The following is a 26729-nucleotide window of genomic DNA, read 5'->3' as shown; positions in this document are numbered from 1 at the left end:
GGAGCGGCGGGCGAGTTCGAACGGCGGGGGCGGGGACAAGGACAAGGCGCGTCGTGTCAGTTGAGCGCGAGATTCGAAGAGCGGCGGTTAGAGTCGGTGTGGTGGTGGGTTGGCGCTGTTATGGCGCTCTCTTCGCTTCAGCAGCTGGAGTCGCTGAAATATGTCGAGCTCCAGCGGATCGCAAAGGCCGCCGGCCTGAAGGCCAACCTCCGGGTGAGGCAGGGGCAGCTGCCGTGGTTGGGAGGGAGGAAGGAAGGGAGCGAGCGAGCGAGCAAGCAAGCAGCGCTGCAGACTTGAGTGAGGGGCAGCTGGGGGATGTTCCGGGTTGCCGCTCGCCCTCCGAAGAGCAGCCCCAGCTCTCGGGCCCCCCCTCTACCCTGCCAGGAGCTGAGGGGAGCGGGTGTCGTGCGGGAAACGCGTCCCGCCCGTCCCCCTGGATGTTGTTCTCGTTTTGGGTGCCACGCTGAGGGAGCCCTCAGTCCCGACGCTTCCCGGGGCTGGCGGCGGCTCCGCACTGAAGCATCCCTTCGTCCAGAAAGACGCCTCCGCACCGCGGTGCCGGTAGCCTCCCGCCGCGCCCGCCTGCCCCTGTTCGGCTACCCGTAGCGTCCGCGGCGGGTTACCGCTCTGTTTCCCCCAACGGGGATAGTTGTGGGTTTGGGGTTTTTTTTTTGTTGTTGTTAGGGGTTTTTTGTTACGACTCGGAGTCGGAAGAATAGTAACAATAGGGTGCCTTAAGCGCGAGACTGCGTGTGTTTGTTTACCGATCGTGGTCAAGAACCAGAAACTTAACGCAGGCACCGATTTCTTTTGCCTAGAGCTACAAATTCATGAGAGTGGCCTTATCTCTGCTGTAGGCGCTGCCAGTAAACCTCTCGGCAGCAGTGAGACTGCTGGGCTACCAGTGGGAGAAGGCATAAAGCGGTAAAAAAGAAAGAAAATCCACGCCTTACGTGGACAAAGGAACTCATTGTCCTGACAGGACTAAGACTTACGCTTGGGATTTTAGCTCTGCGTCGTTCTGACCTTTCCAATTAGATATTTAAGAGTCTTTTCACAGCCTAAAATGTCAATGATGTAATTTTGTTGTTATTTTAGTGCTGTTACTGTTTAATATATGCAAGGGATGAGGAGAATGCTTCGCACGTAGTATGGGCAAGACTGAAGTTATTGCAGAAATTCCATACAGTTTGAATTCGTGTTCAGCTAGACGGTGCTGCTAAAACCATTCAGTCTCATTCATCTTCGAACAATTAAAATTTCTGGAAAACAGATGGACCGGAAGAAACCTAGTCAGGGAAATTTGTCGTTGTGCTGTTGTGGAGAATAATGCTACGTATTTATCTGCAGCTGTAAGCGCTTTCTCTAATTTGACTGACTTGAATGAAGCTCTAGGCACGCCTTATTCCATTGGATTCAGGAAATGTTCTGCTTGTTTGTCGGATCAGTTTATCGGACACTAGTTGAGTTTACACAGTTTTTTGTTTGATGATGTAATGCAATATTTGGTTCATATGTTGTTTTGATTTCTCTCCAGGCGGACAAATTGTTGAAAGCACTGAAGCAACACTTTCATGGAACAAAACAAGAAAGTGAAAATATGGTAATAGATGATAAATCACCCATTGTTTTTAAGACCGATAGATCTAACTTTGTAACTAGTAGAGCAGGGAAGGTACTAAAGTTCTTTTTTTTTTTTTTTTTTGCTATAATATGAACTGTAATAAAAATACTTTCTTCTTAATAGTGCTTTTAGTTTAATGCACTCATGTAGTGATAGAAACTGATGTGCTAATATTAGCTTTGAAGTGGCCTCCTATATGACCTAAAGCTGATTTCCTTTAAGCTGCCAAAATTAACAAGGTATTGTTCAGCATCAGTACAAAATTATTCCCTCTGAACACTTAATTTCCATTGATCAAATCTTAATTCTTGCCTGTTTATCTCCAGACACTAGTCAGTACCAGATAGAAAAAATGTTTTATTAATTTTGCATGCCTAGATACTTGTCGGAAAGCATTTTGCATCTACTACAATTTTCTTAGACTGACACTATAATGAAAGTGATGCAATTGTGATGTGTCCTTTATTCATCTCTTAATGTATTTTTTTCTTAACTTTTCTTAAAGTTTTCTCTTCTGTAAACTGAATTATTTTGTTGGGTGTAGCAATGGTTTTTATGTTTTTGATAGAAAGCAAATTGGGATTTTTTTTTTTTCTAAAATATATCTCCTTTTAAGTGCTTCCTTTAAAACCCTCTTTAAAAGTTTGAGGAACTGGTGTAATCCTTGTCAGCTTGTTTTTAATTTTAAGTGTGGAAGAGGCTCTTATTTTTTAGTGAAGAGTATTCCACAGTATTCCATACAAATCTGGGAGGGTCACAGCATTATGCAAGTCAGATTTCAAATATAAAGTGGGTTTTTTTAATAATTTATTAGAATGCTCTATAATAAAACAACTGGAGGACTTCGAAGACTTTAAAAAGATGAACTTTATTTAGGGAAATCTAGATATTGCCAATTTCTTGATTACTATACTACTAAATGGCATGCTACTGCTTTTCCTCTGTGTGAAATACTTTTTGCAATAATAAAATTGAAACTGTATCTTTGGAGTATCTGATGTATGTTTGTGTCCAATATGTTCCACATTATAGTATTTTTCTGCTACAGGACTCTGAAAAAAGTGTTTCTGCTTCCATCGAATCGGATGAACTGAGCAATCAAGAGGAAATTATGCCTGATTCAATGTGTTTTATTACAAAAAGACGTGGTAAAGAAAAGAAAATAACCAGAAAAAAGAGGAACTCCAATGAGGAAATTAATACCAGTGAAGAAAATACAGGGCTTTCTGATGAGAAAGAGGTGATTTGCATTTCTTGGTTTTGTGTGCTGGCTGTCCCTTCCTTCCCCCAAGCATAATTTAAACACACTTCATTTGTTCTGCCACCATTTAGCAGGTGGTATACATTTTTTTTTATATATACACACGTGTGTGGGAGCATAAGAATTTAATATGCAAACGTTCTGGTACTGGTCAGGTACTGATTTTTGTCTGTAAGGCTGTTTTCACTTTATATAGAAAAAATTAACAGATACTGGATGATTGCCTAAACCTCAAAATTTTTTACTTCCTACTCCTCTCAGTGGGTTCTTTATTCATGGGTTGTATGACTGAGGGAGGGTAAGTTTCAAGGTGAGACGGGGGTAGAATTATTTTTCTCTAGAATTACATGCAAGTAGTGGGTGAATGAAGAACTGTGTGAAAGTCCTCTACTGACTTAGAGGAGGGAAATGAGAAGATTAGGATGTTAGTCTGTTAGTGTTACATAAGAGAATTGTACAGTAACCAAAGCTATAATAGTAAAAAAAATAACATAGCCAGTTATTTTTACTTGCAGATAATTAGGTTTTGTCAATAAAGGCAATTTTGTACTAAAATGTTAGAGCTGTGCAGGTAAAAGCTTTCTAATATAGATCTGGTTGTAAAATAACAGGACAAGTATTTCACTGGTTAATTCAGGTTGGACTTCAGAAAGTCTCTTGCTCCTTCTGATCAAAAGCAGGGTCAACTATGAGGTTAGACCACAATGCTTAAGGCTTTATCTAATCTGATACTGAAAACGTAAGGATAGAGGTTCTGCAACCTCTCTGGGCAACCTGTTCCACTGACTGTTCTCAGAACAACAGCCTTTCTTGATATCCAGTCAGAACAAACTGTTTAAATGAAGTGTGTTTCAACTGCAGGAGCATTCTGAAATGAAAGAAAATGAAGTGCCTTGGAGTGAGCATGCAAAGGGACAGAAGGTATTCCAAAATGAGGAACAACTAACTAACAAGAGAGCTATGGAGAACCCAGGGAAGGGTACTGGTCAGAAAAAAACACCAGAGAAGACTTCCACTAAAAGTAGCGGACATGAATGTAAGTAGAAAATTCCAAAAAAGTAAGTTTAGTAATTTATGCTACTTAAAATGTACCTTTCGGTTATTTTGTTGTGTCTGCAAAGATTTTTTTGTGGCATGTCTGGTGATCAGCACCTTGTTTGGGGATACCAGAAAAAAAATCTGTGTCGTTTTGGGTTTGTTTCCTTGTTTGGTTAACATGTTGTTAACACAAATCCACAAATTCTGCAACACAGGAATTCTGCTGGCTTTGACTTCAGAACTCTGGACCTGGTGTTTTTATTGAAGGAGTTCTCAAAGGTTTGACTGTATTTGAGTCTTGCGCCTCATTTAGGATCAGTGCTTTTTAGAATACCTCTGAGATGCTACTTGGCTTATTTAAAAAATGGCAAGAAAGGGAGAGCTTCTTTCCTCATGCTTCATTTTTCTTTTCCTGCAGATGAACTCTTCAGAAGGGATAGGCAAGGAAGGAGAGGCAGTGGGGTAGCCCTGTACGTTAGGGAGTGTTTTGATTGTCTAGGGCGATGGTGACAATAGGGTTGAGTGTTTATGGGTAAGAATCAGGGGCAAGGCCAACAAGGCAGATATTGCAGTTAGAGTCTATTATAGACCACCTAACCAGGACGAAGAGGCAGATGAAATATTCTATAAGCAGCAAGGAGAAGTCTTCTGATGGCTAGCCCTCGTTCTCGTGGGGGACTTCAACTTACCAGATATCTCCTGGAAATACAATACAGCAGAGAGGAAACAGTCTAGGAGGTTCCTGGAGTGTGCGGAAGATAACTTCCTGACACAGCTGGTGAGGGAGCCAACTAGGGAAGGTGCCCCACTGGACCTGTTTGTGAACAAAGAAGGACTTGTGGATGATGCAATGGTGGGAGGCTGTCTTGGGCATAGCAATCACAAAATGATAGTTTTTAATTCTTGGAGAAGTAAGGAGGGGGGTCCTGCTACCTTGGACTTCTGGAGGACAGACTTTGGCTTGTTTAGGAGCTTGGTTGACAGAGTCCTTTGGGAGGCAGTCCTGAAAGGCAGAGGAGTTCAGGAAGGCTAGTCATTCTTCAAGAAGGAAATCTTAAAGGTGCAGGAGCAGGCTGTCCCTGTGTGCCAAAAGATGAGCTGGCAGGGAAGAAGACCAGCCTGGCTGAACAGATAATTTTGGCTGGGACTCAAGGGGAAAAAAAAGGAGAATTTATGATCTTTGGAAAGAGGGGCAGGCCATTTAGGAGGACCACAAGGATGTCATGAGGTTATACAGGGAGCAAATTAGAAATGCCAAAGCCCAACTAGAGCTTAATCTGGCCACTGCCATAAAAAACAATAAAAAATGTTTCTATAGATACGCTAGCAATAAAAAGAGAGCTAAGGAGACTCTCCATACTTTATTGAATGCTTTCTGTTTTGTTTTGTTTCTTTTTTTCAGTAATTTCAGACAGCAAGAGCAGTGTGACAGAAAAATAGCATGTCTGAGTTTAGTGTTGAAAAGTTGATTTTTTTCCTCAACAATTACTTTCAACAACCCCCCATTACTTGCTTCCCATGAGGATTTCTTTCGATATATTGAGATCATCCAAGTTTACTTTAAAGGGGTTGTGAATTAATAGAAAGGCAAATGTTTGCTTTTGGTATGCAAATATTGAACTCTATGCAAAGTCTTTACCTGATTTTTTTTTTTTCTTAATAAAATAAAACCAGTCACTAAAATGTGAACATGAGCTTAATACTATACCTGAGAGCAGAGATGATAAAAAGAACTTCACTTCTGTATATGTATATCAGACAGTGGTAGAGAAGCTGGAGAGAAGGTATTTCTTCTTTGTTATCAACATTTGAAAACACTGTCCTATTAAACAGATCAAGACTTGTGAATTTAAGGTTGGTTTTCCTTACTACAAGCATAGTTCTCTTGTTAACTTTCCCTGTAAAATACTATCTGTTGTGGTTTAACCCAGCAGGTAGCTAAAACAAACACACAGCAGTCTGCTCACCTTCCTCACCCCCCCCCAGCCCAGTGGGGTGGGGCAGAGAATTGGGAGGGAAAAAAAGGTAGAACTTGTGGGTTGAAATAATGACAGTTTAATATGACAGAGAAAAAAAAGAAAATGTTAAAAGAATATACAAAACAAGTGATGCACAGCACAATTGCTTACCACCTGCTGACTGATGCCTGGTTACTTCCCAAGCCACGGCGTGCCTCCCTGGCCAACTCCCCCAGCTCATATACTGAGTGTGATGTCGTATGGTATGGAATATCCCTTTGGGATACTCAGTTTGGGTCAGCTGTCCCAGCTGTGTCCCCTCCCAGCTTCCTGTGCACCCCCAGCCTTCTCCCTGGAAGGGCAGAGCATGGGAAGCTAACAGTCCTTGACTGCTTAGCAAAACCTGAAAACATCAGTGCATTACCAACATTATTTTCATCCCAAACGACAGCACTATACCCCCTATCAGGAAGAAAATTAACTCTATCTCAGCTGAAACCAGGACACTATCAAAAGAAAATAACCTAGTATGACTCTAAGATTCATGCTCGGCTTGTCATTTGTCAAGACATGCTGTTACTGACATACCATTTAAAAAGCTTTTGAGATACTTAGGACATATCTGTTCCAGCTGATCTTTTTATTTCTCAAAACCCAAACCTACTTTGAGGAGATAAAGTGTGTTTTGGAACAAATACCTGTAGAAAGGTTGTGATGACATTAAACTATTTTCCAGGTGTTCTAACAGTTTTGTCTGATATTACTGTGCTAGGTGATGCTCATCATGCAGGAGGGAAGATCCCTTTATATGTAGGCTGTGCATCTAGATCTGGGAAAACAGGAATGAAAGCTACTACACCAAGTAAGATAACCTACCACCTAGATGTATTCTCTGTGTGTGAAGGGAGACTTGACTTACAGTTTTTTACAACCCGAATTTCTATTTCTGCTTGAAGAGAGAACAACTTCTCTTTAAAAACCAAGCAAATAAAAAAGTTCCCAAAGGTTACATTTTAAGGTTTATCTTCCAACTGGTAAATTCATAGTAGTAAATGACTCGTATCTATAAAACTGGTTATCAAACACTTTGTCTTTTGGATATAATACTTGCATACACGATTTTCAAAACAACGAAGAGCAGGAAGACATCCTATGACTCCTGCTTGTTTAGCTTTCTCTTTATAAAAACTACTGTTGTGCTGTATTACTACATCTTAGCTAATCTTCATCACTTTGTAAAATACAGTCATTTGTTCAAAAATTGGAGGTATTTTTTTTTTTCTTTAACCGCAGAATTTGGGAGTTGGACTAGGTGATCTTAAAAGATCTCTTCCAACCCAAACCATTCTATGATTCTGTAATTCTCCAAAGCATGCACCAGGTAACTGGCTATGTAGCTGGTGAAGTACATTCTATTTCATGCTGTTTGTTTACCTGTGTATACAGTCTTTAATTAGAGGGATATGTTCTATTTTCTTTAAGGCCATAATGATAGGTATTGCAAGATTCTTCTATTAAGTAGTAAACTTCCTTAGGAGCTTAGCAGATATGTGACTCTACTTATTTTCGGAACTTCTTAGACTTTAAAAAGTTGCATGAGGCTCACTTCAAGAAAATGGAATCTATTGCTGACTACATTGAGAGGAAAAAAAAAATGATTGAAAACTGCAGCAGCTCTCTCAGTGAAGTCAAGGTAAGTGATAACAGAGGAAGATATCCATTGTTCCCGTATTCGTTTATCTCCAGAGCCTCTGTAGAAGTCCTGCAGAGGCTCTTTAAGCAGTAAGTAGCTGGTGTTATCATCAGTGAAGTTTAAACAACTGCAATCCTATATAACTAGTTATATATAGTTATTTGTATACAATTTGTGTAGTTGCGTAAGTTTTTATATATTAACAGTGTATGGCTATAAATAGTTACAGGAACCCACAAATAACTGGTCAGTTTTGAATAAAAATAATTATATTACAATTACTTTTGTGAAGGATCTCCTGGAGCTTTTGCTTACAACTGTTTGAATTGCTGCAGAACTTAACCAAGGGGATAGGTTATTTTTCAAAGACAGGGAATTAAATATTAAGCTCCTCTTCTGTGCTTTAGAGAACCATTGTCCAATGACTGCATATGACTCTCCTTTAAAATATATGTCAATAATATATATTGTTCTCAGTTCTTGTATTTCACGCTTGCATGGGGGTAAGCTGCTGATAGGTCCTCATTCAGAGTGTGGCAGACCTTAGAAGTGACAGTAGTGTATCAATGAATATATGACTGAATATGTAAATGGACATATCAAAACGGTAATTAACACTGAAACTCCTGAACACTACATTTCTCTTTTCTATGGCATACAGTGTATCAATGTTATACTTAAGACAAATTACTTTCGGCAGGTGCTGGCCAAAAAATCGAGTCACTTAAGAGCATCGGAAAAAGGCACTCCACATAACAATTCTAAGGTATGTGTTTTCAGATCAGCTTAATAGTAATAGAACTACTTATGTTTAAAATGTGCTTTTAAAGAAAAAAAGGAGAAAACTGAAGAGACTGTATGCTTCTGATTCCCTGTGTATTTTTCCTTCCTCTTAGCTGCTTTTCTGATAATTTTTAGCAGAGTGTGCTAATTCACTATTTGCTTTTCCCTAGAAACAAACCAGTGGCAAAACATTTTTATTCAGCCCAAATCCAGAAAGAGGCAGATTCTCCACCACCTGCACGCCTAGTAACCTTCGTCGCTCACCACGCAGTTCTCTGAATGCTGCCAATCGGAGTATCCTATCTAGAAAATCTTCATTTAATCCTTCTGTCCTTTCAACAAGCAAAATGAATGTCAGGTAAAAAGAACAAACCAAAAATACCAGTGAGCAGTTTCGTATGATACACATGAAATAATCAACACTAACTGTGTTTTGACTACATTATTCCAAACATGAACTACATGAGACTAATTCAGATTACTAACTTTCAGCCTAGCTTTATGGCTGGTTTAAGCCTTACTGTGCTGTTAGTATCTTGATTCTTCATTTTGATGTCTGATGGTAGAACAGTCTTGCCTCTCTTTTAGCTTTCATTTTGCTAAACCAACCAAGCATAATGATTTTTCTTCTTTTATTGTGTTAAGTTTTCTATTTTGTCAGGCAATGTAATAGTCTCTGTTATATCTGAAGTAATTTATCTTTGAGATCACTTAACCAGAACTGTATGCTGTATTCCAGGTGAGTCTCGCAATGGACTCATCATTTGGGGTTTTTTGGGTACTCTCCCTTTTCTCCACAACCCCCTCCCACCTTGCCCCCCCAGTGTTGCAGCAGGGGCTCATCTTGTGATTGACTACTATGAGCAGATTTTTTCTAGCAGATGGGAACAAAGCTGACACCAGAAAGTCATGAGAAACTAAATGAATGAGCACATACTCAGTGCTGTTAAATCTCATCTCATTTCCTTTTAAAACATCACATGCAGTTCATTATTCCCACACAGTAATCTAATTCTCTATTATGTTAATATTCCATTAATAATTCCATTAACCAATAACTTTTGTTATTGGTAAATTTTATTAGCTTATTATTAATTTTTCTAAAGTCTTGCACAAAAAAACCTTTAAAAGAAGGAATCAAAAGGACAGTCCATATAGCAGTCCATTGATAAATGCCCCCTCACCTGTTTTTCTTTACAGTGAAAGTCCTTGTCTCTACTATTTCTTGGTCTTTAATTAGTTGGTTTCTAACTATTGTACTAATTCCAGCTTGATTCAGTTTACTAAACTTTTCAGTGACTGAAGTTCAGATTTAGATGTTCTATAAGTTACCCTTATCCTTCTGCTAACAATACCCAGTTAATCTCAGGTCTCAGTTGTGTTATCTTCTGTTTTTCTGATAACCTTCACTTCACTTTTGCATGTCAAGATTATAGCTGCTGGGATTTTTTTTTGTCCCCGAATAAAGTGTGTGTGGGATTATTATTATTAAGTCAGATAGTGTGACTTCTAATATTGACATCTCCTAATGAATAATTACGGAACTTCTGAATGCAGTTCTTCTGCTATTCAAAGGGTGAAGATTGCAGCTTCCTTGTAAAATCAAGCTCATAATCGTACTGGCTTTGTTTCTACTTTAGAAGTGCTATCTTTTGATTTCAATAGATAGCAACAAATGAAAACAACATTCATGCTGCCTGTGGCATCCTGTTGGATGATCTTTATTGTCTTCACTGCAGCCCTACTTGATTCTTAGCAATATGTAAAACAAAACAACACTTTTAGAATTTGCTTCCATATCTTGCAGGCTTTCAGCTTATTCTCAGTGCATTTTTCATAAGTGTATTACTTCATGCAAGATTTTAAATTTTCTTTCATGTGCTTCTATGTGCACACACATATATGTATACACATATACATTAAAAATGTGTGTATATACACATGTACATACAGCACTTGGGTGTTTTGACTAATCTTGTAGATCTTTGAGTTCTAGAGTTCTGTTAGTTAATTTTCTTTCAGTGTTTCTTAATTTGAATTTTAAAATTAACAATAACTTATATATAATGTTTTACTACAGAATCCAAACCTAAAGTAAATCATATCTGATGGTGAAGAAATCTGCTATCTTATTGTATCCATATATTTGCTCTCCAAAATAACAGGAGAGTCAGTTCTTTGTAATTCCCGGTATTATTTACTGCTACTGATGATGGCTTATAACGTGAAAACTGCCAGCAAAGGTATTTCTAATGCAGTTTATGTATAAGCTGTGAACATCTTATACACAGTAAAACTTTCTACCTGTAAGAAAGGTAAAATGCAGAACCTTCTGTATTCTGTCACGTTGCTTATGTTTCTTGTAGATAACTAATTTTTTCTTCATCTTTCTAATAATTTTCAGGTTCTCGGAAGCCACAAAAGATAATGAGCATAAACGCTCTCTTACCAAGACTCCATCTAGAATGTCTCCATACGTGGAGGAGTTCTGCACACCTGATAGCCCAAAGAGCTGCAAAATATTAAGTAGGAAAAACAGCAAGGGAAATGCAAGAAATAATGATCTGACTGCATCAAAGGGTAAAGAGGTGTCTTTTTTGGATCATGACTTTTGCTTTATTGAATTATTATATAAATCTTTTTATAACTTAATGTCACGTAGATCCAGGTTTTAATTTTATTCTCTAATTTGTGACTGATTCTTTAGAAACTGCAGTAGTTTCTTTGTTTCCTTTGTTTTCCCGTGTTTTGACTAAAATGGATAGGTGCTAGAACTTCAAACATACAGTACCTAGCTACCTATAGAAAAGTCTAACATAGGATGTAGGGGGTAGAAAATTTTCTAGACCTCTAGGGACTATGTAGCAGAACATTCACATAACAGGTACAGGTAGATCCTGTCTGCAGTGAGAGGAGTTCCTGATGCCTTCTCAGAGGTCTCGTTCTCCTTGCGGGATTGGCACGCACTTCTAGCTGCATTTTTAGGACAACCTGTTATCCGGCCTCAGCAATCCTGATTTACTCAGAATCTAAAACTCTTGGCTGTAAGAAAAAACAGAATTATGCTGATTACTCATGATCGCTGCACCAGCACAGCTCTGCTATCTAACAATTGATAACCTACCATCACAGGTACAGTAGTACAGGTCAAAAACCCGGAGTTGCCTGTCTTGCTGTATGACAGTATTGATGGATTTTAGGGGGAAAGAAAAGTTCCACTGCTGGGCAGAAGATGGTGTGTTCTGGAAGAATGCTGCTTTTTTTAAAATGTGAAAATTCACTTGGTTCCAAATAAGCAGAGAGATGAGGAAACACAATTTGCTCTGAAGAACTAGAAAAATACACAGAGCAACGTATGCTATTGCATAGTGCTAATACTCTACAACTCCTGCTCTCTCCAGACCTGAAAGCTCTCTATTTCAAATGAGCTGTATTTGTGCAATTCTGTCTTTAGAGGCAACAGACAGTAGCATTTTATGGCTATTTGGTCTGGAGAGTTGTAAGGAGGTCTTCACTGGCACTTTCCAACTTGCTATGTACAGTGATGTTCTTGCTACTATAATTAAGTATGGTATCTTGATGCCTTGTGTAGTTATCACCCCTTTCAAGTTTGCCGCTCACGCAGCAGAACCCACAAGCACAAAGAAGATATTTGATCTCAAAGCAAGTCTCTCAAGGCCGCTTCGGTATCAGCCACATAAAGGTACTGTGATTCTGTGCAGTTTGTGTTGGTCATATCCCTTACGCTCACCTGCTCATCAAGTAAGGCACTGATACAAACCATGATATAGCAAAGGTTTCAGTCTCTGTTCCTGTCCCTTTCCCTTCCAAGAAGCCCATAAATATAATAAACATCCATGTATTCCACTGAATAGATGTATGTACAGTGAATATGAGATACTCCTTTATAAAAAAAGGCTTGCTTATTTTTTTTTAAAAAGTGCACTGTTGTGTGAGAAGCTGAACTTTGTGTGGTGAGTGTTACTGATAAGTACAGTCACCTGTTAGTACTTATAGAAAAACTACTTGTAGGGAATGGGCTTGTGAAACTGATGATACAGCTGAAGAGGCATTTCATCTTAAAGTCAACCAGCAAAAAAAAAAGGCTAGCTAATATAAAATTCATGGTAAGAAGCACACAATTACTAAGCCAGTAATTCAGTAGTCTCTGTTTTTGCCCCTACATTGTAGGACGACTAAAACCTTGGGGAGAGTTTAAAGAAAATACTGTTGGTAGCAACATCTCTGCCTGTAAGAAAGATTACAAACAGCCGCATCTCCAGACAAGGTTAGTACATGATTAACTTTTATGACTAGTGTTATTTCAAATAACATGATGACTCATTTGTCTTTTCAGGATTTAAATACATAGTTCAGGAAAGAATACTTTTAAAGTAATTTTAAATTACTCTATTTTTAAAGCAATTTTTGCCTCTAATAATCTGTCTAGTGTCAGGAAGGCCAACAAAGAGGGCAGCTCTGAATCTGACAGACATTTATTCTATGAAAGCTGACAGTTCTAGTGTTTGGAGATTTACCTTCACCTTGGAGGAAGCTACGAATATTGACATGTTACCTTAAACGTCAGACATGTATGTCTAAGCACAAGTATTTGCCTCAACGTTTGGATTCAGTCCAAAATGGAACTGTTCTCTCCTATGGCAAATGCAGTGCACTGGCTAACTAGATGCTAAGCCTTGGTCAGTTTCAGATTCCTTTGGTTGCTTGTGCTCCTACCTTTAACATAATTTGATCTGGTCTGTCTCTTCTTTTTCCCCTTCAGGGAAGAAAGGCGTGAGAAACACGAGCAAGAGAGAAGAAAGAAAAAGGCTCAGGCTCTTGGAAACCGTAGAGGACTATCTGTGGGTTAGGAGGAATAAGAAATAGCTAAGAAATCACTGTAAATACTGTTCCTGTCATGTAAATATTTGTGCTGTCTGTGTATGGTTCAGGTTGCTATTAGCTAGTAGAATCCAGAGAACATTGAATGAGACCTTAAAATGCATCTGAGTATAACGCTTTGGTGATGAACTTCTCCAACAAGATGGGAGTTCTAAACTTTTAAGAGCTTAGAACTATCTCTAGTTGCTTTATAATGTTTTCACTTAATGTATTTTAGTTAAATGAGTCAGTTAAAGCAGAACATGTAAGTGGAAAAAAGATGCTCAAGAAGCCTCCTTGTGACTAAGGACAGACTTTTCCACCAGAGTGCATTTGTTACCCACGAGAATGCGTGCTTCAGAGAGCAAGCTTCAACGTGTTCCACTGGTAGATTACAAGAGTTGGAGGTGTCTGCTTGTCCTGTTCTCCAGATCAATCCTTGAATTCAACTTTTACACCAATTATTCAGCATTTCTAATTGCGTGCCTATGAAGTAGTAGGGAATTTCCAAGAAAAAAAAAATATGCAGGCTTTCTAGAAAACTAAAAGCTTGCAGCATACTGTAATTGTAAAATACTTTTTTTTAAAAGTCACAATGGAAAAGGGGCTTTACAAGCTACCCATTGGATGCTTTGAACAGTTAATGTTTTTTGTTCCTTTCTATGGTAAGTAGCAGACACTCACAAAATATATCTCTAGGATACTTAAAAGAGGTTACAGTAGTGTTTAGGCACATCCAATACCTTAGATTTAAAAAGTGTTGTTATTGTTACTTGAAAAATACATAAAAAAGCTGTCTTGATTTACTATGGATGGAACTGGAAAGGTAATTTAGCAGTTGTAATCTCAGCTGGAATTGTGAGCAGATAATTATTTCAGTGCATGTAGTCCTATCAACTATGCTGAAATGTCAGTAACAAGCAATTTTTTTATAAACTTAATGGGGGAAATAAATATTTTGTATATGTCTTGTTTGTCACTGGTTATATTACTTAGTCTATTGTGTATAGCAACCTCCTTACTGTAGCACTAGTTTTGTTCACGCTTGTATTTACTATGCTGTCTTTTATTTTGTGAATCCAATTAGCCTGCCTACTACTTTATGAATGCATATTTGTTCCAGTATCTTTAGAAGCACTAACCATCACCCCTCATTTGCTCTTAAGCCCTCTCATTCTGTGCAAGAGGAAAATTATAGTGTAAGACACTGCTTCAGCTTGTTTTATTGTGGCCTTTTCCTATATTAAATATAGGTACATTTGTTACATATGCTTAAACCAGGTCACTGCAGTGGAGGTCAGTCTAATCAAAGCACTAAGTTTGTGACAGCTGCCAGGGTTCTCAAATTACTGAAAACCAGACTTCTCAGGCACAGGGAGGTCTTAAACTTCTGTGCCACCAGCTGAGGCTGTGCCTCTTTACAGCTGTGTTCAGTTAATGGCACACATCAGCAAAGTGTGATCTGCCCTGTAATGGCACCAATCAAGTTGAGCTCTGCCTCCTCAGGGAGGGGGGCTTCCTCCCACAACCCACCCTTAGAGCATTACTCCCTTTCGACAACCTTAGCTTCATAAAGGTCCATCATCAACAGCTCTAAATGAAAAGCCAAGCCCACAGCATAGCTACTGTTTCAATCTTGGCAGTGGCAGCTTTTTCTTTTTTTAGTTATTCAGCAGAGCCAAGGCTAAAGGCTGAAATGCTTCTGCCTCTTCCACTCCTGGTGCCGAGTCATGCTTAAGCACCATTCCTCAGGGTATTAATTCTCCAGTTTAAAACTAGTGGGTGCAAACATCTTACAACTGTCTACAACCTGCATAATGTAGAAAATGAAATGGTACAAAAAAACCCCAAAGAACTGCAACAAGCTCATGAAATACCCTTTATTTCTGTGACTGTCAGGACAGAAGCCAAAACTTACCCAGACACCAGTTACTACTTTGTAAGAATGCACCACAGCTCTCCTTAGGCTCTGCTCCAGTCCATGTATGTACAGTCTCTCCAGGATGGCAGCTCAGAGATGCCAACAGTGTCACCCTAGTCAGATTACTACAGTCAACACTTCATGCACTTATCTCCTTAATGTTTACATAGAATCTTCAAGTTGTTACAAGCCACACTTTAAGAAGTGTTACAGAAACAAGCCAAGCGTCTGAAGAATGTCCTAAAGGACACCAGCCCCACTTAGACCTGGGGATTCTTTTCATATGTTTCATAGGCAAATTCTTCTGTATGAGCTCGATCGTTCAGCAGGCCAATAAAATCAATCTCCAGCTGGAATGGACCATCTACTTTATCTCCAATTGTGAATCCAAGGGTACTAACCTAATTAAAAGATACATATATTAGAACAGTATTTATAATGTCACAATCAAACACACTTGTATTTTACAAAAAATTCACAGCCATCCACTTTAAACAGTGGTATTTGTCCAAAATGCAGCAGCATTTCTTAAGGCTTGAGTACCACTTCACTGCCACATTTTCAATACAGACCCCCGTGGGAAATGACTTAATGTTTTGCCTTTCTATCACGGTGTCAAAGCCTTCATTAGAAATGGCCTGAGCCTGTAGCAACACTGTGATTTTCATCCTTCAAGTTTTGCATGGTGCCAGTTTCATCACAAGTCAGCACACAAACACATTTTCATAAAGGCTGTTACAATTCTGATGTGAGCAGAAAACACAAACAATGTAATTAAGGATGGAAGGGAACTTTCATTCTAGATCAAGTCATATACCTGGTACAGTGTGCGAGTGTGCTAAAACAGACATTTTAAAATGTATGAAACTGTTACTGATATTTAAATTAAGGTGAGGTTCTTAGCCACCGTTGCCCAGTTAGAATGAATGTTCTTCTATTTAAGAACGTCTCTCATTCCTTTGCCCTAATGTTCTCCCTCTCCCACTATTCCATTTTTTTAAAGATAATTTTTATTCTAACCGTAATAAATTCCATAAAAATCTATGTGGCTCAGGCATGTTTCCTATTAGCCTGTGGCTTGCCTGAAAGCTCTCCCAGCCCTTACATGTCAGAGACTTCAGTGCTAGCAGTTCCCAAGCGAGCTGGCTCACTGGTGGCTGGCCACCTATTAAAGCCTAGCTGCCCCTAAGCCCTGCTACGAGTGCAGGTCTGAGCTGCACCTGTGGTTTTAAGGACTGCTGTACACACAGGAAAATAATGTCTAGGATGGGTCAGATGATAAAGTTGAATAATTGTAGGCTGTGGCTAAATATATATATTGCAAATGTAGGCTAAATAAATAATAGAAGAAAGCTAAAGAAATTAAATGCATTGACACTCCTCTTAGATCACTCTGACATTTTACATGTCATCTCTTCCCCAGAAGCAAGCTCTGCAATCAGCCCCTTGGCTTGTGGAGCCTGGAGAGTTTTTAAAGCTCCATCTTTCTGGTTCATACTGTTATAGACAACTACGGGAGTCACCTACATGCTCTGGTCTGAAGAATTTATTGCTTTGAGAGCCCTAGATACATTGCCTATGTCCTGCCTTTTTATCCCTGTTTAACAATGCCTTTCCTGGTTCCTAGGAAAACGTATGGGAGTACCATGAGGGACCAAGACATTTTATCAAGATTTCTTCAATTGCCTTCACACCGCTTCCCCCATTTTTAGGTTTCTTTAAATGACATTTGTAAAATTGCACTTCATATTATATGCAAGTGCATCGTTTTTACTGTGAAATACTAAGCATAAGATAAAGAATGAAAATTAAGTGGAGGATGCTTAGATCAAGTACTATTTTGTTCTTTTAACTCCTGGTAAATATTTTTTAAACATCTCGTATACAACTTTAGGTTTTCATTTACCATATTGAATGACTGTCTATTCAAAATCCTGATAAATTCTTCAGTGTCTGTATTTAAACATAGGCTTTTTATAACAACTTTCTTCCATAAAGCATATTTTTTCCTTGTAGTGATTCACCTTCATATCATTCGTACTTGCTTTCTACAGCCTCAACTACTTCTGTTTCAAAACGGATTATTTTCATTTTGCCAATCACTGAATTGTCCTCAAATTTTTCCTATTTTTTTCCCCATTAAGGCAATTAGGAACGAATGTAACATTCCAGGTGACTATCACTGATTCAAGTAATGGGTCTTTTATTTTTTCCCCATATATATTTCTAACGTTGTTTATTTTCCTTTTGATAGTCACTGGATATGAAGCAGCCCCCAATTACATACAGGAGCATCACTGAAATTTAAGAGAAAAAAGCCCAAATTTTCAGATACAGAAACATTTTTTTTCCAACATGTCTCCTGCTGTGACTCAGTCTACCTATTTGTACAAATAAAACAAAAAATGCTTGACACATCTACTTAATACTTAGTCTAGAAAGCCTGAAAAATAAAAACTTAAAAGAGCCTATAAATACATCAGTTTACTGCTCGCCATCCAGGCCACTAATACAGTATATCTGCAAATAAAATCTCATTATATGATATCCCTTACAGTATTCTGTTAGGAAGGAAGTTTATGATATATACTATTATATTTTTGGCAGTACTGTGCCAACTGGCACTTTAGATTTTAGTCACTCTGATCATTCCTCAAAAAAAGATTTTTTTCTTTTTTTTTTTAAAGCCAAGTGAGTTATGAGTTGTTTCTTGGTTATCTAGATCTCTTAAAAATATTTTTGGAGCTCCTTTGAAATAAACTGACACTGCTATCACAAAGTAGGATAATTTAAATGCAAAGGCAAGCACACAAGAATAAGTGCATTATAACAAGAAGAGGCCCTTCAGTTTCAAATTCACAAACATTCAGGGATTTGTAAATTGTCTATATCATAACAATAGAATCTTAAAGGAAATTTCAGACAGATAAAGCCTATAGAAAACTTGCCTTGTCTAACCAGATAGGATGCTGGTCATCCTGGACTCTTCCCCGACTGGAGAGAAAGAATTTGGAGAATGGAATCTGACAGAAACAAAACAAAAACAGACTTTAGTGTCACTAGTACATAAAATAAAAACTTAAGGGGGAAAAAAAAAAAGCCTGCCTTAGTAAATGAAATAACACTCTGCTACCAGCACTAGTTGGGTACATAGAACTGGCACAGAGAAATGGGCCGCATTAACTCTTTCATTAACCACTGGCTGCCAGCTCCAGCCCCACACTGTTCTGTGGCAGCCATTTGTAGCTCTTGTGCAGGTTTGTTACCCTGTTAGGACACAACGAGAGGCTGCAGCACAAGAAGGTGTCTGTTTACATCAAGAATATCTCCTTCCAGTAACATGGCAACATAAAATAGAGATGAATGAAGCATGCCATGTATATCCAAGCTGTATATTTCATAGTGCAAACTTACATACTGAGACATCAATATTCTAGCAAAGCAGTTCAGAATAATGTGAAAATTACTCTGAACGCAGTGGGAGCAAGACAGAGGAAGGGCTGTGATAAGAGATAGGAAACAGGAGGGTTGGCTGGTGTGGGTGAGAGGAAACATGCAAGCCACCAATGCCACACTGATTTTCATCCTCCTGACTCCTCATCTGTGAAACAGTGGGCTGTTCTTCTATGATTGGACAATGGTAATTAGGAAGCACTGAATGTCAATTCATAAGGATGTGCAAACACCCTTACCGTTGTCATCAACAAATTACAAAAGTTCCTCATGTTTCACCAAAAAGAGCCAAAACTCCCACTTCTTACAAATATTATTTTGTGTCAGATTCAAAGGCCATAAATGACAAAGCACCCCTTTGAGTCTCTGACCGACTCCAGCGAGTCAGCGGGTTAAGCAAATCCTGTCACAGGGTACAAACCCTACGCCAGCCTACCTCCATTTGTATTACAGATAAAATGATTATCACAGAGCATATTCCTGGCAACACCTGCTAAGCTTCAATCGCTGGATCTATTCTATTACCGTGGTAATAGCTAACAGCAGATGTTTAGGTGAACGTATAGTGGATCAAACCTTTAACACAATTGGCACAATGTGCCCTCCCACAATCCAGTGATTTACAATTTTGCGAACTCCCAAGCCAAAGGCACATGTCTACATGAGGATACACAACAGAAACATTGTTGAATGGACAGCAATAGCAACAAACAGATGAAAGAATTCCCCTTCCACAGAGGCCAGGACCCTGATACAGCCTCATTAGTCTGAAAGACTCATTAGTTCACCTTTATTTCCTCCCAGTATGGGCCTCCTCGGGTGAACATGAAGTAGTTGTAGAGGTCATCCTTTTGATGAGAGAAGTAAGGGTCTGTGTAAATGTTTACCATCCAAGGTCTGCCATCGCCACGGACACGTAAATACAGACTGTTGAAGTTTGACCAGTCATAATACTTCTTCCTAGCAAAGGATCCCTACGAATTATTAATAAATAGAATTATTCCTCCTTAATAAAGGGAAACTTCCATTATGAAGAACAGAGCACTACTGCTTTGATAACTGCCCTCATTATTATGTCAAATAATATCTACTGTGAGACAGTGAAAACTGGGTTAGTCTTTCATCATACTAGCTGTTGATCTCACTGAATTTCCTTCAGCGCTGTATTAGAGCACACAAAATGCAGTACCACCACTCTTGAGGACTCATGCTTTAATTATAAAGCACAACCCTCTAACTATCAGAAATCAGGCCTCCTTCCTAGGACCAAATTCCCTACCAGGCAAGTACACAAACCCTATAGTGATGCATCAGTAGTTATGTAGTTCAGTAAGTTTAATATTCTGTGGACAGCACTAGATTATTCAGAGGTGATTAGAAGAAATTGAAGAAGTGGGATAATTTATCCCCTGTGTTAACTTCCTTGATTGAAGACTGAGATAAGCAGTAGAAGCATTTAATGTTTCCCAACGCTTTTTGTCATTAACTGGGCATAATGACATTGATTACAAGTGTGCCTAGTTCTCAACCGCATTTTTTTCCAAAGATCTTAAAATTCACAGTATTGCAATTTGCACATAGGCAGACCTGAGTTTTCAGAGACTTACACAGAGGTCACTTGGAGTGAGGAGGGGCAGGGGTCAGGGCTATCCTTGGCCAGAATTGCTTCGACCAAGTCAAAATTAGCACCAAGTCAGAAGTTATCCCTTTATTTTACAGCACTATTACGGTTACCTTCTACCAACTCATCTTACAGGTAACAGGATGAGTAGATCATCAATACATTAATATAAGGTCTGTGGCTACTTGATTTTATGGTTTTGCCAGTTTTGAGCCTTTTTACTTAAATAAAGCCTTTGTATTTACGTTTTCACCCTCTGACTTCAAACTGCTTTATAAAGATAGACTGAAACACACCACTATTTCAGAATGAGAAGCTGAAAATTTGAGTCACATTTGCACAAGTCAGTAGCAGGCCTGGGAATTTAACTCAGGTGAGATTCAACCTACTGTTCCATTCCCCTGACCCAGTGTCACCATTTTAATCAGTGTTCATCTACCTCTCATTTGCCCATCGATTTTGCTTGCTCATATTCTCTGCTCTCCAAGTTTCTGGCCCAAAAAAGATTTTACCCATGTACTTGCGCCAAGTCACAAACAACAGAACAGACTAAAAGGTTAATCATTTTATACACAGAGTCAAAATGTTCCTTTGCTTTTAAAGGTGCTTAAAAATTCAGAATGAAACAAGCAGTATCAATATTAAGCACATCCATTTACGGTTCTGTTTTGCTCAATTCTGAGCTATCAAAGATTTCTGTCTTGCTTTTTCTGATATACAGTACAAGTCAGACCTTTCAAAAGTACATTTCAAAGTATTATTTTCTGTTCCTGTAAGAGAAAAGATGAGCTTATTCACCTAAACCAAGTTTGATGAATAGGCCAAGTTAAAGCCCAGAAAATTTACCCTTATAACACATTCCATTAACTTCAAATTTAGACACACACCTATTTTAATCACACCAATTTTGGATATAAAGTTTCATTACAGATCCTTCCTTTGCAAGAAGGCTGCAAACAGGGCTGTCTTAATGAGTGGATGTCCTATTGTACATAAGTAAATGATCAAACACATACTATTCCTTTTCTAAGAAAGGAAAACAAAATTCAAGAGAAAGTCTAAGTTCCTTCCAGGTCCAAGGATACAGCAGCAATTACAACCCTGAAGGAATATCTCCTGGACATGAACAGTTTCACCCGCAGTAAACAACAGTCCACTTGCTGTCACTGGGATTACACAAAAACGCTCTCCGACTAAATGAGAGAAGCTATGCAAAAGTGAAGCTGTACTTACCATGGGTGGTTTGGCTCTCATACTACAATACCCACTGTATTTGGTCTCCCCATCACGAGGTACTTCCGTATTGAGGGTTCCATACAGCAGAGCAGCCTGGTTATTCCTACCCAATTTGAGGTAAACTTCACTTTTGCCTCCAATCTCTACATCAGAGGAAATAACCCATTTATTTAAATCTTCTTGGCTCCGGAACTCCCACAACACCCTTGTCTGTTCCAACAGGTATCGATCGACTGGAAAGCCTCCAGGTCCTATTAAGTAATCTTTGGTCTCCTTACTCAGCATGCTTAGCTGAGTCTTTAACACATCAATGACCTTCTTAAAACTGAAATCAATATTTTGCCAAGACTTTTTTTTCTCAGGCTGTGACCCTGGCCTCCTGTAGCTGCTATACAATTTTGACATGAAATCGCTGAGAAGAGGTCCAAGTAACGGGTGCAAAACTTTGTGCCTGCCGCAACTACCACGTAAATAGGCACCATTCAGCAGTGTAACAGTCAGAGCCATATCGGTAGACTCGAAGAATCCACTTCCAGTAAGACAATTAACAGGTTTGAAATTAATTTAACAACAAAATTAGTAGCCAGAGCTATCTTACTTTAGTTACCGTAGTTTATCTCCACCTTCAATGAAAAAGAGAAAAGATTAAAAAAAATTACATATAGGCTGCTTGTAAAACTGTTTAATTTTTAAAACATATATTAACTAGAAATCTAAGCCATTGTAAAAGGGAATAAAAAATAATATCAAGTATTACACTTCCTCAGACTTCTCATTTACTGGTGATTTCTACCCTATGTGTTCCCCACCCCAACATGAAATACCCATGCAAATAAGGAAAAACTAAGGAAAATACTTCAAATAAAACTGAAAATAGAAAAAAGCAATTCCTGTTCACCCCTTTCACTGTGAGTTTAGGTTTTATGAATAACACCAGCAAAAACAACCTCAAGAAGATTTCTAAAAGTTGGCATCTGTGTAACTATAAAGTGTTATTCCCCTGATCACAAACTGAAAAATCACAAATTCACAGAAAGCAGACCCTGCTGCCACATGGACCAGAATGACAGTCTCATCTGACAGTCACAGATGACAAGACTTTTCAGATATGAAGTCCTAGAGCAGCCGTCCTACATGCTTCTTCCATAAGCCATCCAGCTCCTCGCCCCCTCAACGTATCTGGCTTAGGATTACAGAGAGGTTTGCAAAGACCAAAGAATGTAACATGAAAGACTGTACTTCAATAGGGTTTTCTATAAAGCTTTGGAAAAAATCTGAAAATCTTCTCTTTTTGAATGTCTCTGCATCGCTGCTGGTAGGAACAGCTATGCCACATCACTATTAACATCTAGTTCATAAGGGACAGCCTTAAGGTTCAATGCTCTGTACAGAGACTATTATCTCTGAGTCATAAAATTAGACATACTAGTTGCCTGGTTTTGTTTTTGGTTTTTTCCCCACAGAATAAATCCTAAAATGATGTCAAATCAGTTAATCTTTTCTGAGCTTTTAAGAATGAAGTTAGCCAAAACAAATTACAGAAGTGCCATACTGGACCCATTTAGCTTATTCAATCCCTCTAAGAATTTTTAAATGTGAAACTAGTCTTTCCCCTGCCCCTTTCTCACACAAAATCTTCTGAGCTTGGAAGCCCCACAAAATTCTCAATTATGAACTCCCATGGAGCATCAGTGGGATAGTCCTTTTCTTTTTCAAGTTTTCCATGTTTTAAATGCCTTCTTTCCCTCTTTCTCTTGCAATATGAGCTGACATGCAGAAGCTTGCTTTACACAGCTAAACACCTTATCAGAAAACTAGTCCACATCTTTAAACAGCTGTAGCAATAGCATTTGCTACTGTGTATCTTATTCTGGTCCATCACCCAAACACAATACATCTAAGCAGTCAGCAACATGTCATACATTAGCCAACGCCGCAAAAAGACATGCGGCGAGCCCCAGTCTCTTCTCTACATGCCATATACCTTCCTTCACTCATGGCAAAATGGACTGTTATTATTTTCATACTCCAGTTAAGTTATGCACCGCGGACTAAAACCGCACTGAAGGAAGTCACGTTTTCTCTATCATACACTCAGCAAATTAGGAGGCAAATTCGTGGAAAAGAAACCCCATGCGCAGGGTGTCCATGCCCCTTGGGACTGAGGGGAAGCACACACCATGCAAGCAACGAGAACCTACAGAGTAACCCGGGCCATTTCTGGGCGCTGCCGGCAAACCTGCCCCAACCCAAAACATAACCGGCAGAAAGAAAAGGTATATAAAAGCTGCAGCCCACAGTCAGGTTGAACCTTGCTCAGCACACACGCATCCTCGTTTCGTCCAAGTACCATGAAGGAGACAATAAGAAATTTTAATAAATTTACTTTTGCACGATTTTTGTCCCTATGCAACGTTTTACCAGTACACCGACCGAACGCCAGCACCGATTCACCGCCCAGCAGTTACAAAACCCCAGCGTCCAGCGACGGGCTCACTTGCACCTCACCGCACGCCACAGCGAACCGCGCCGCGGCCTAGGCACCGGGCCCGAATCCCGCCCACCTTCTCCGAGTCCCGAGGGCAGAGGCAAGGCCAAAACTCGGCGACAGGCGGTAGCGGCCTCTCCACAAGAGCGGCCGCCTCGATACTTCCCCCCCAGCCCCGCGAGCGACAGACTCCCCGACGCCGAGAGGCCGCCTCACCTTCCCGCCGTTACCGGCCAGTGCCACCACTTCCGGGTCCGTCAGGGAAACGCGCACCGTCCGCCGCTGAGGTTCCGTTAGCGGCGGTGGCCACCGACTTCCCGCCCTCACCGGCGGTGGAGGCGAAATCTTCTCTCTGCGCTGCGGGCGCGGAGAGGCCGCTGCACGGTGTCGAGCGGTTTATTTCACGAATATCTTTGCGTTTAAAGAGAGGCTGAGGGGGAAGATGCCTGCTTGTGAGGAACATATAGGCGGGACAGCTCGAATAAACGCCGATGGGAGCCGCCGCCCGTGAGGGGAGAGGGGCGAGGACCTCCTCCTCGCCCCTCTCCCCTCACGGGCGGCGGCCCCGCCCTCCTTCCCGCCCCGGCGCGTTGCGCATGCGCGGTGCCCTTTGTGTCCCGGTCGGGCGGGCGGCGCGGGGCAGGCCGGGCCGCTGTGAGCGCCGCGCCGCCGCCGTCGGCGCCGGGGCGGGGAGGGGGGGGAAGAAAAGCCGGCTCCGCCATGGTGAAGAAGCGGAAAGGCCGCGTCCTTATCGACTCCGATACTGAGGATAGCGGTAGCGAAGAGAACCTAGATCAGGTGCGCGAGGAGGCCCGGCCCGGACGCGGGGCCTGGGATCTCCGGCCCGCGCAGGGCTCGGCGCCGCCATCCCTCCCTCGTTCCCTCACTCCCGCCCAGGGGCTGCGCGCCGCCGTCGTTCCCCTCAGCCCGATGGGGGCCCCCGCGGCCTCCGTGGAGAGAGCCCGCTCCCCTCCGGCGGCTCCCTGGCCTGCCCCTGGGAGGCCGCCCGCGTTGGCGGGTTTTGGGGGCTCCTCGCAACGGGCCCGGTGCTCGCAGGAGGGCGGCGCTCGGAGGGGCGATGCTCCGGGGCAGTTTGGCCCTGAGTAGGGGGGAGTGAGGCCCAGTTGCTGGCGATCATCACCCTTCGGGTGGTGGGGGAAGAGGCCCAAAGGGATGGGCAACTTTCTGTGCCGCTTTCGCACGCTGGGAGCGCAGTGTGTCAGGTCGCTGCCTCCCGCCGGCCCGGTGAGCCTCTCGGGGCAGGCGGGCTCACGAGAGAGCTCTTAATGCGTGTTTAATGCTCCCTCCCCAGTCTTAGCGACCGAGCTGGAGGAGCTCTGTTGATGGGGAACTGCTTGGAGTTAGGAGCCCACAGGTTTAACGAGGGGAAGTATTTATTTATGATCAGGACCTCTCCTGGTGTTGGAATTGTGATGTCTGGCATCGGTTTAAGCATGTCAGGGCTGCAAAGGGGCTGCCTCCCTCTTTGGAGGGGCCTGCTTTCAAAAACTTATTTTTCGGTGTAGCAGGTGTTGGTGATGTGATATAAATGGTAAATAAAGATGTTATAGGTGAAGTGCGTTACAGCTGGTATGGCAACTCTTGTTCTGTGGAGAAGTTTGTCTGGTTACGTATGCTGAAGCTTACACATCTGATGTAACTTACTTGATGGACTTTCAGGAATTTTTAATATAGAAGCTGTTGCTGTGTTGCAATAAAAAGCCTTCCCAAACACTCAAAAATAGTTTTGCAGCTTGGAGCTTCAGCGAAATCAAATAGGATGCTCTGTTAAACACGTGTACTGGAGCAGAGCATGCCCTGATGTTGTTGATCTTGTGTGCCTCTAGAGTCTTTAGAGCTGCCAACATCTCACCACAAGTATATTAGTTTGGTAGTTCCCTCAGAGCTTGCAGGTAGAAGGAGTTGGACTAGCCCTAGCATAGATCAGGCTATCAGAGTGATGGTGGTAGGAATAACCGCATGGTTCTGCATATGTTCCATCATTCACTGGAAGCATGCACCTGTACCAGAATAGTAGGTGCTTCCTCCTCCACTGTTTGTAGCAACTGTAACAGCAGGCATATGTAGGTGCAAGGATGAAGGTTAGGGAGCAGGGAAGCAATGTTTTTGTGGTGTGATTTAAGGATGAGAGTATACTGAGTGGGGTCCTGTAGGTTAAATGTTTGATATCTTTTCTTGGCAGTCTAGGCTTGTTGAATCGAAGGAGTAGGAGCCTAATACAGTATCTTGGCACACAGAACAAGGGTAGGAAGAAAGAAAAATTGCTTGGAATAAAAGTAGTGGTAAATATGCCAAGATACCATCCAGGGAGGTAATCTGCGCTGAAGGGCTACTGAGAGACAGTTGTGAGAGAGAAATTCTAGAAAAGATTGTAGAAAACATCAGGAGCTTCCTGAAGAGAACTGTTAATTGTAAAATGTACTCTGTTGAGGTTACATGCCTTCTTCAGAGAAAGGTTTGTAAAATGCTGTTACTAATGGATTATTTCTACGTTGGTAAGTAGCCTAGGCCATCAGTTTCTGCAGTGTTTATGTTCTCATTTGAGGTACTAAATTGTAATCCGTTTGTGGTGGAGATAATCTTCCAGTTGTGAGACTAACGCAAACCAATCTAGTGTTCGCTTCCCAAGACTGCAGAAGTTGGTGTGACTGTATTTCTACTCATAGCTAAGGTTCATCAGCCCCAGAGCAATGTTTTTAAGAATAAATTATGTGTCATGGACTACGAACACACTAATGCATCTTCAGAAAT

General features: G+C 40.7%; 3 protein-coding genes across 3 annotated transcripts in view; 2 read left to right on the top strand and 1 right to left on the bottom strand.

Annotated features, from left to right (window-relative positions):
- Positions 1-120: 120 nt before the first annotated feature.
- On the top strand, positions 121-13228 carry NUSAP1 (nucleolar and spindle associated protein 1; the record flags this gene model as incomplete). Its single annotated transcript, XM_082000287.1, has 12 exons — positions 121-213; positions 1538-1603; positions 2673-2864; positions 3747-3921; positions 6654-6743; positions 7462-7574; positions 8275-8340; positions 8528-8715; positions 10762-10937; positions 11950-12060; positions 12549-12645; positions 13141-13228. The coding sequence occupies 12 exons, from the start codon at positions 121-123 to the stop codon at positions 13226-13228; spliced, it is 1455 nt and encodes a 484-aa protein (XP_081856413.1).
- Positions 13229-15419: 2191 nt separating this feature from the next.
- NDUFAF1 (NADH:ubiquinone oxidoreductase complex assembly factor 1) lies at positions 15420-22745 on the bottom strand (the record flags this gene model as incomplete). Its single annotated transcript, XM_082000111.1, has 4 exons — positions 21467-22745; positions 19401-19586; positions 18108-18182; positions 15420-15560 (listed from the first exon to the last, which is right to left on the bottom strand). Exons 1-4 carry the CDS (start codon positions 21974-21976, stop codon positions 15420-15422), a joined length of 912 nt encoding a protein of 303 aa, XP_081856237.1. The 5' UTR covers positions 21977-22745.
- Positions 22746-24553: 1808 nt separating this feature from the next.
- The window catches only part of RTF1 (RTF1 homolog, Paf1/RNA polymerase II complex component), a gene marked incomplete at both ends in the record, with an annotated part of 29678 nt that continues 27502 nt past the window's right edge, over positions 24554-26729 (top strand). The window contains 2 exon segments of the mRNA XM_081999858.1: positions 24554-24637; positions 24639-24755. Of these exon segments, the coding sequence (XP_081855984.1) occupies positions 24554-24637; positions 24639-24755 (201 nt within the window).

The sequence above is a fragment of the Phaethon aethereus genome (assembly GCF_964289735.1).
Source record: "Phaethon aethereus genome assembly, chromosome: 5".
NCBI lineage: Eukaryota > Metazoa > Chordata > Aves > Phaethontiformes > Phaethontidae > Phaethon > Phaethon aethereus.
The sequence above is the reverse complement of the archived record's forward strand: the minus strand, read 5'-3'. Positions and strand labels throughout refer to the sequence as shown.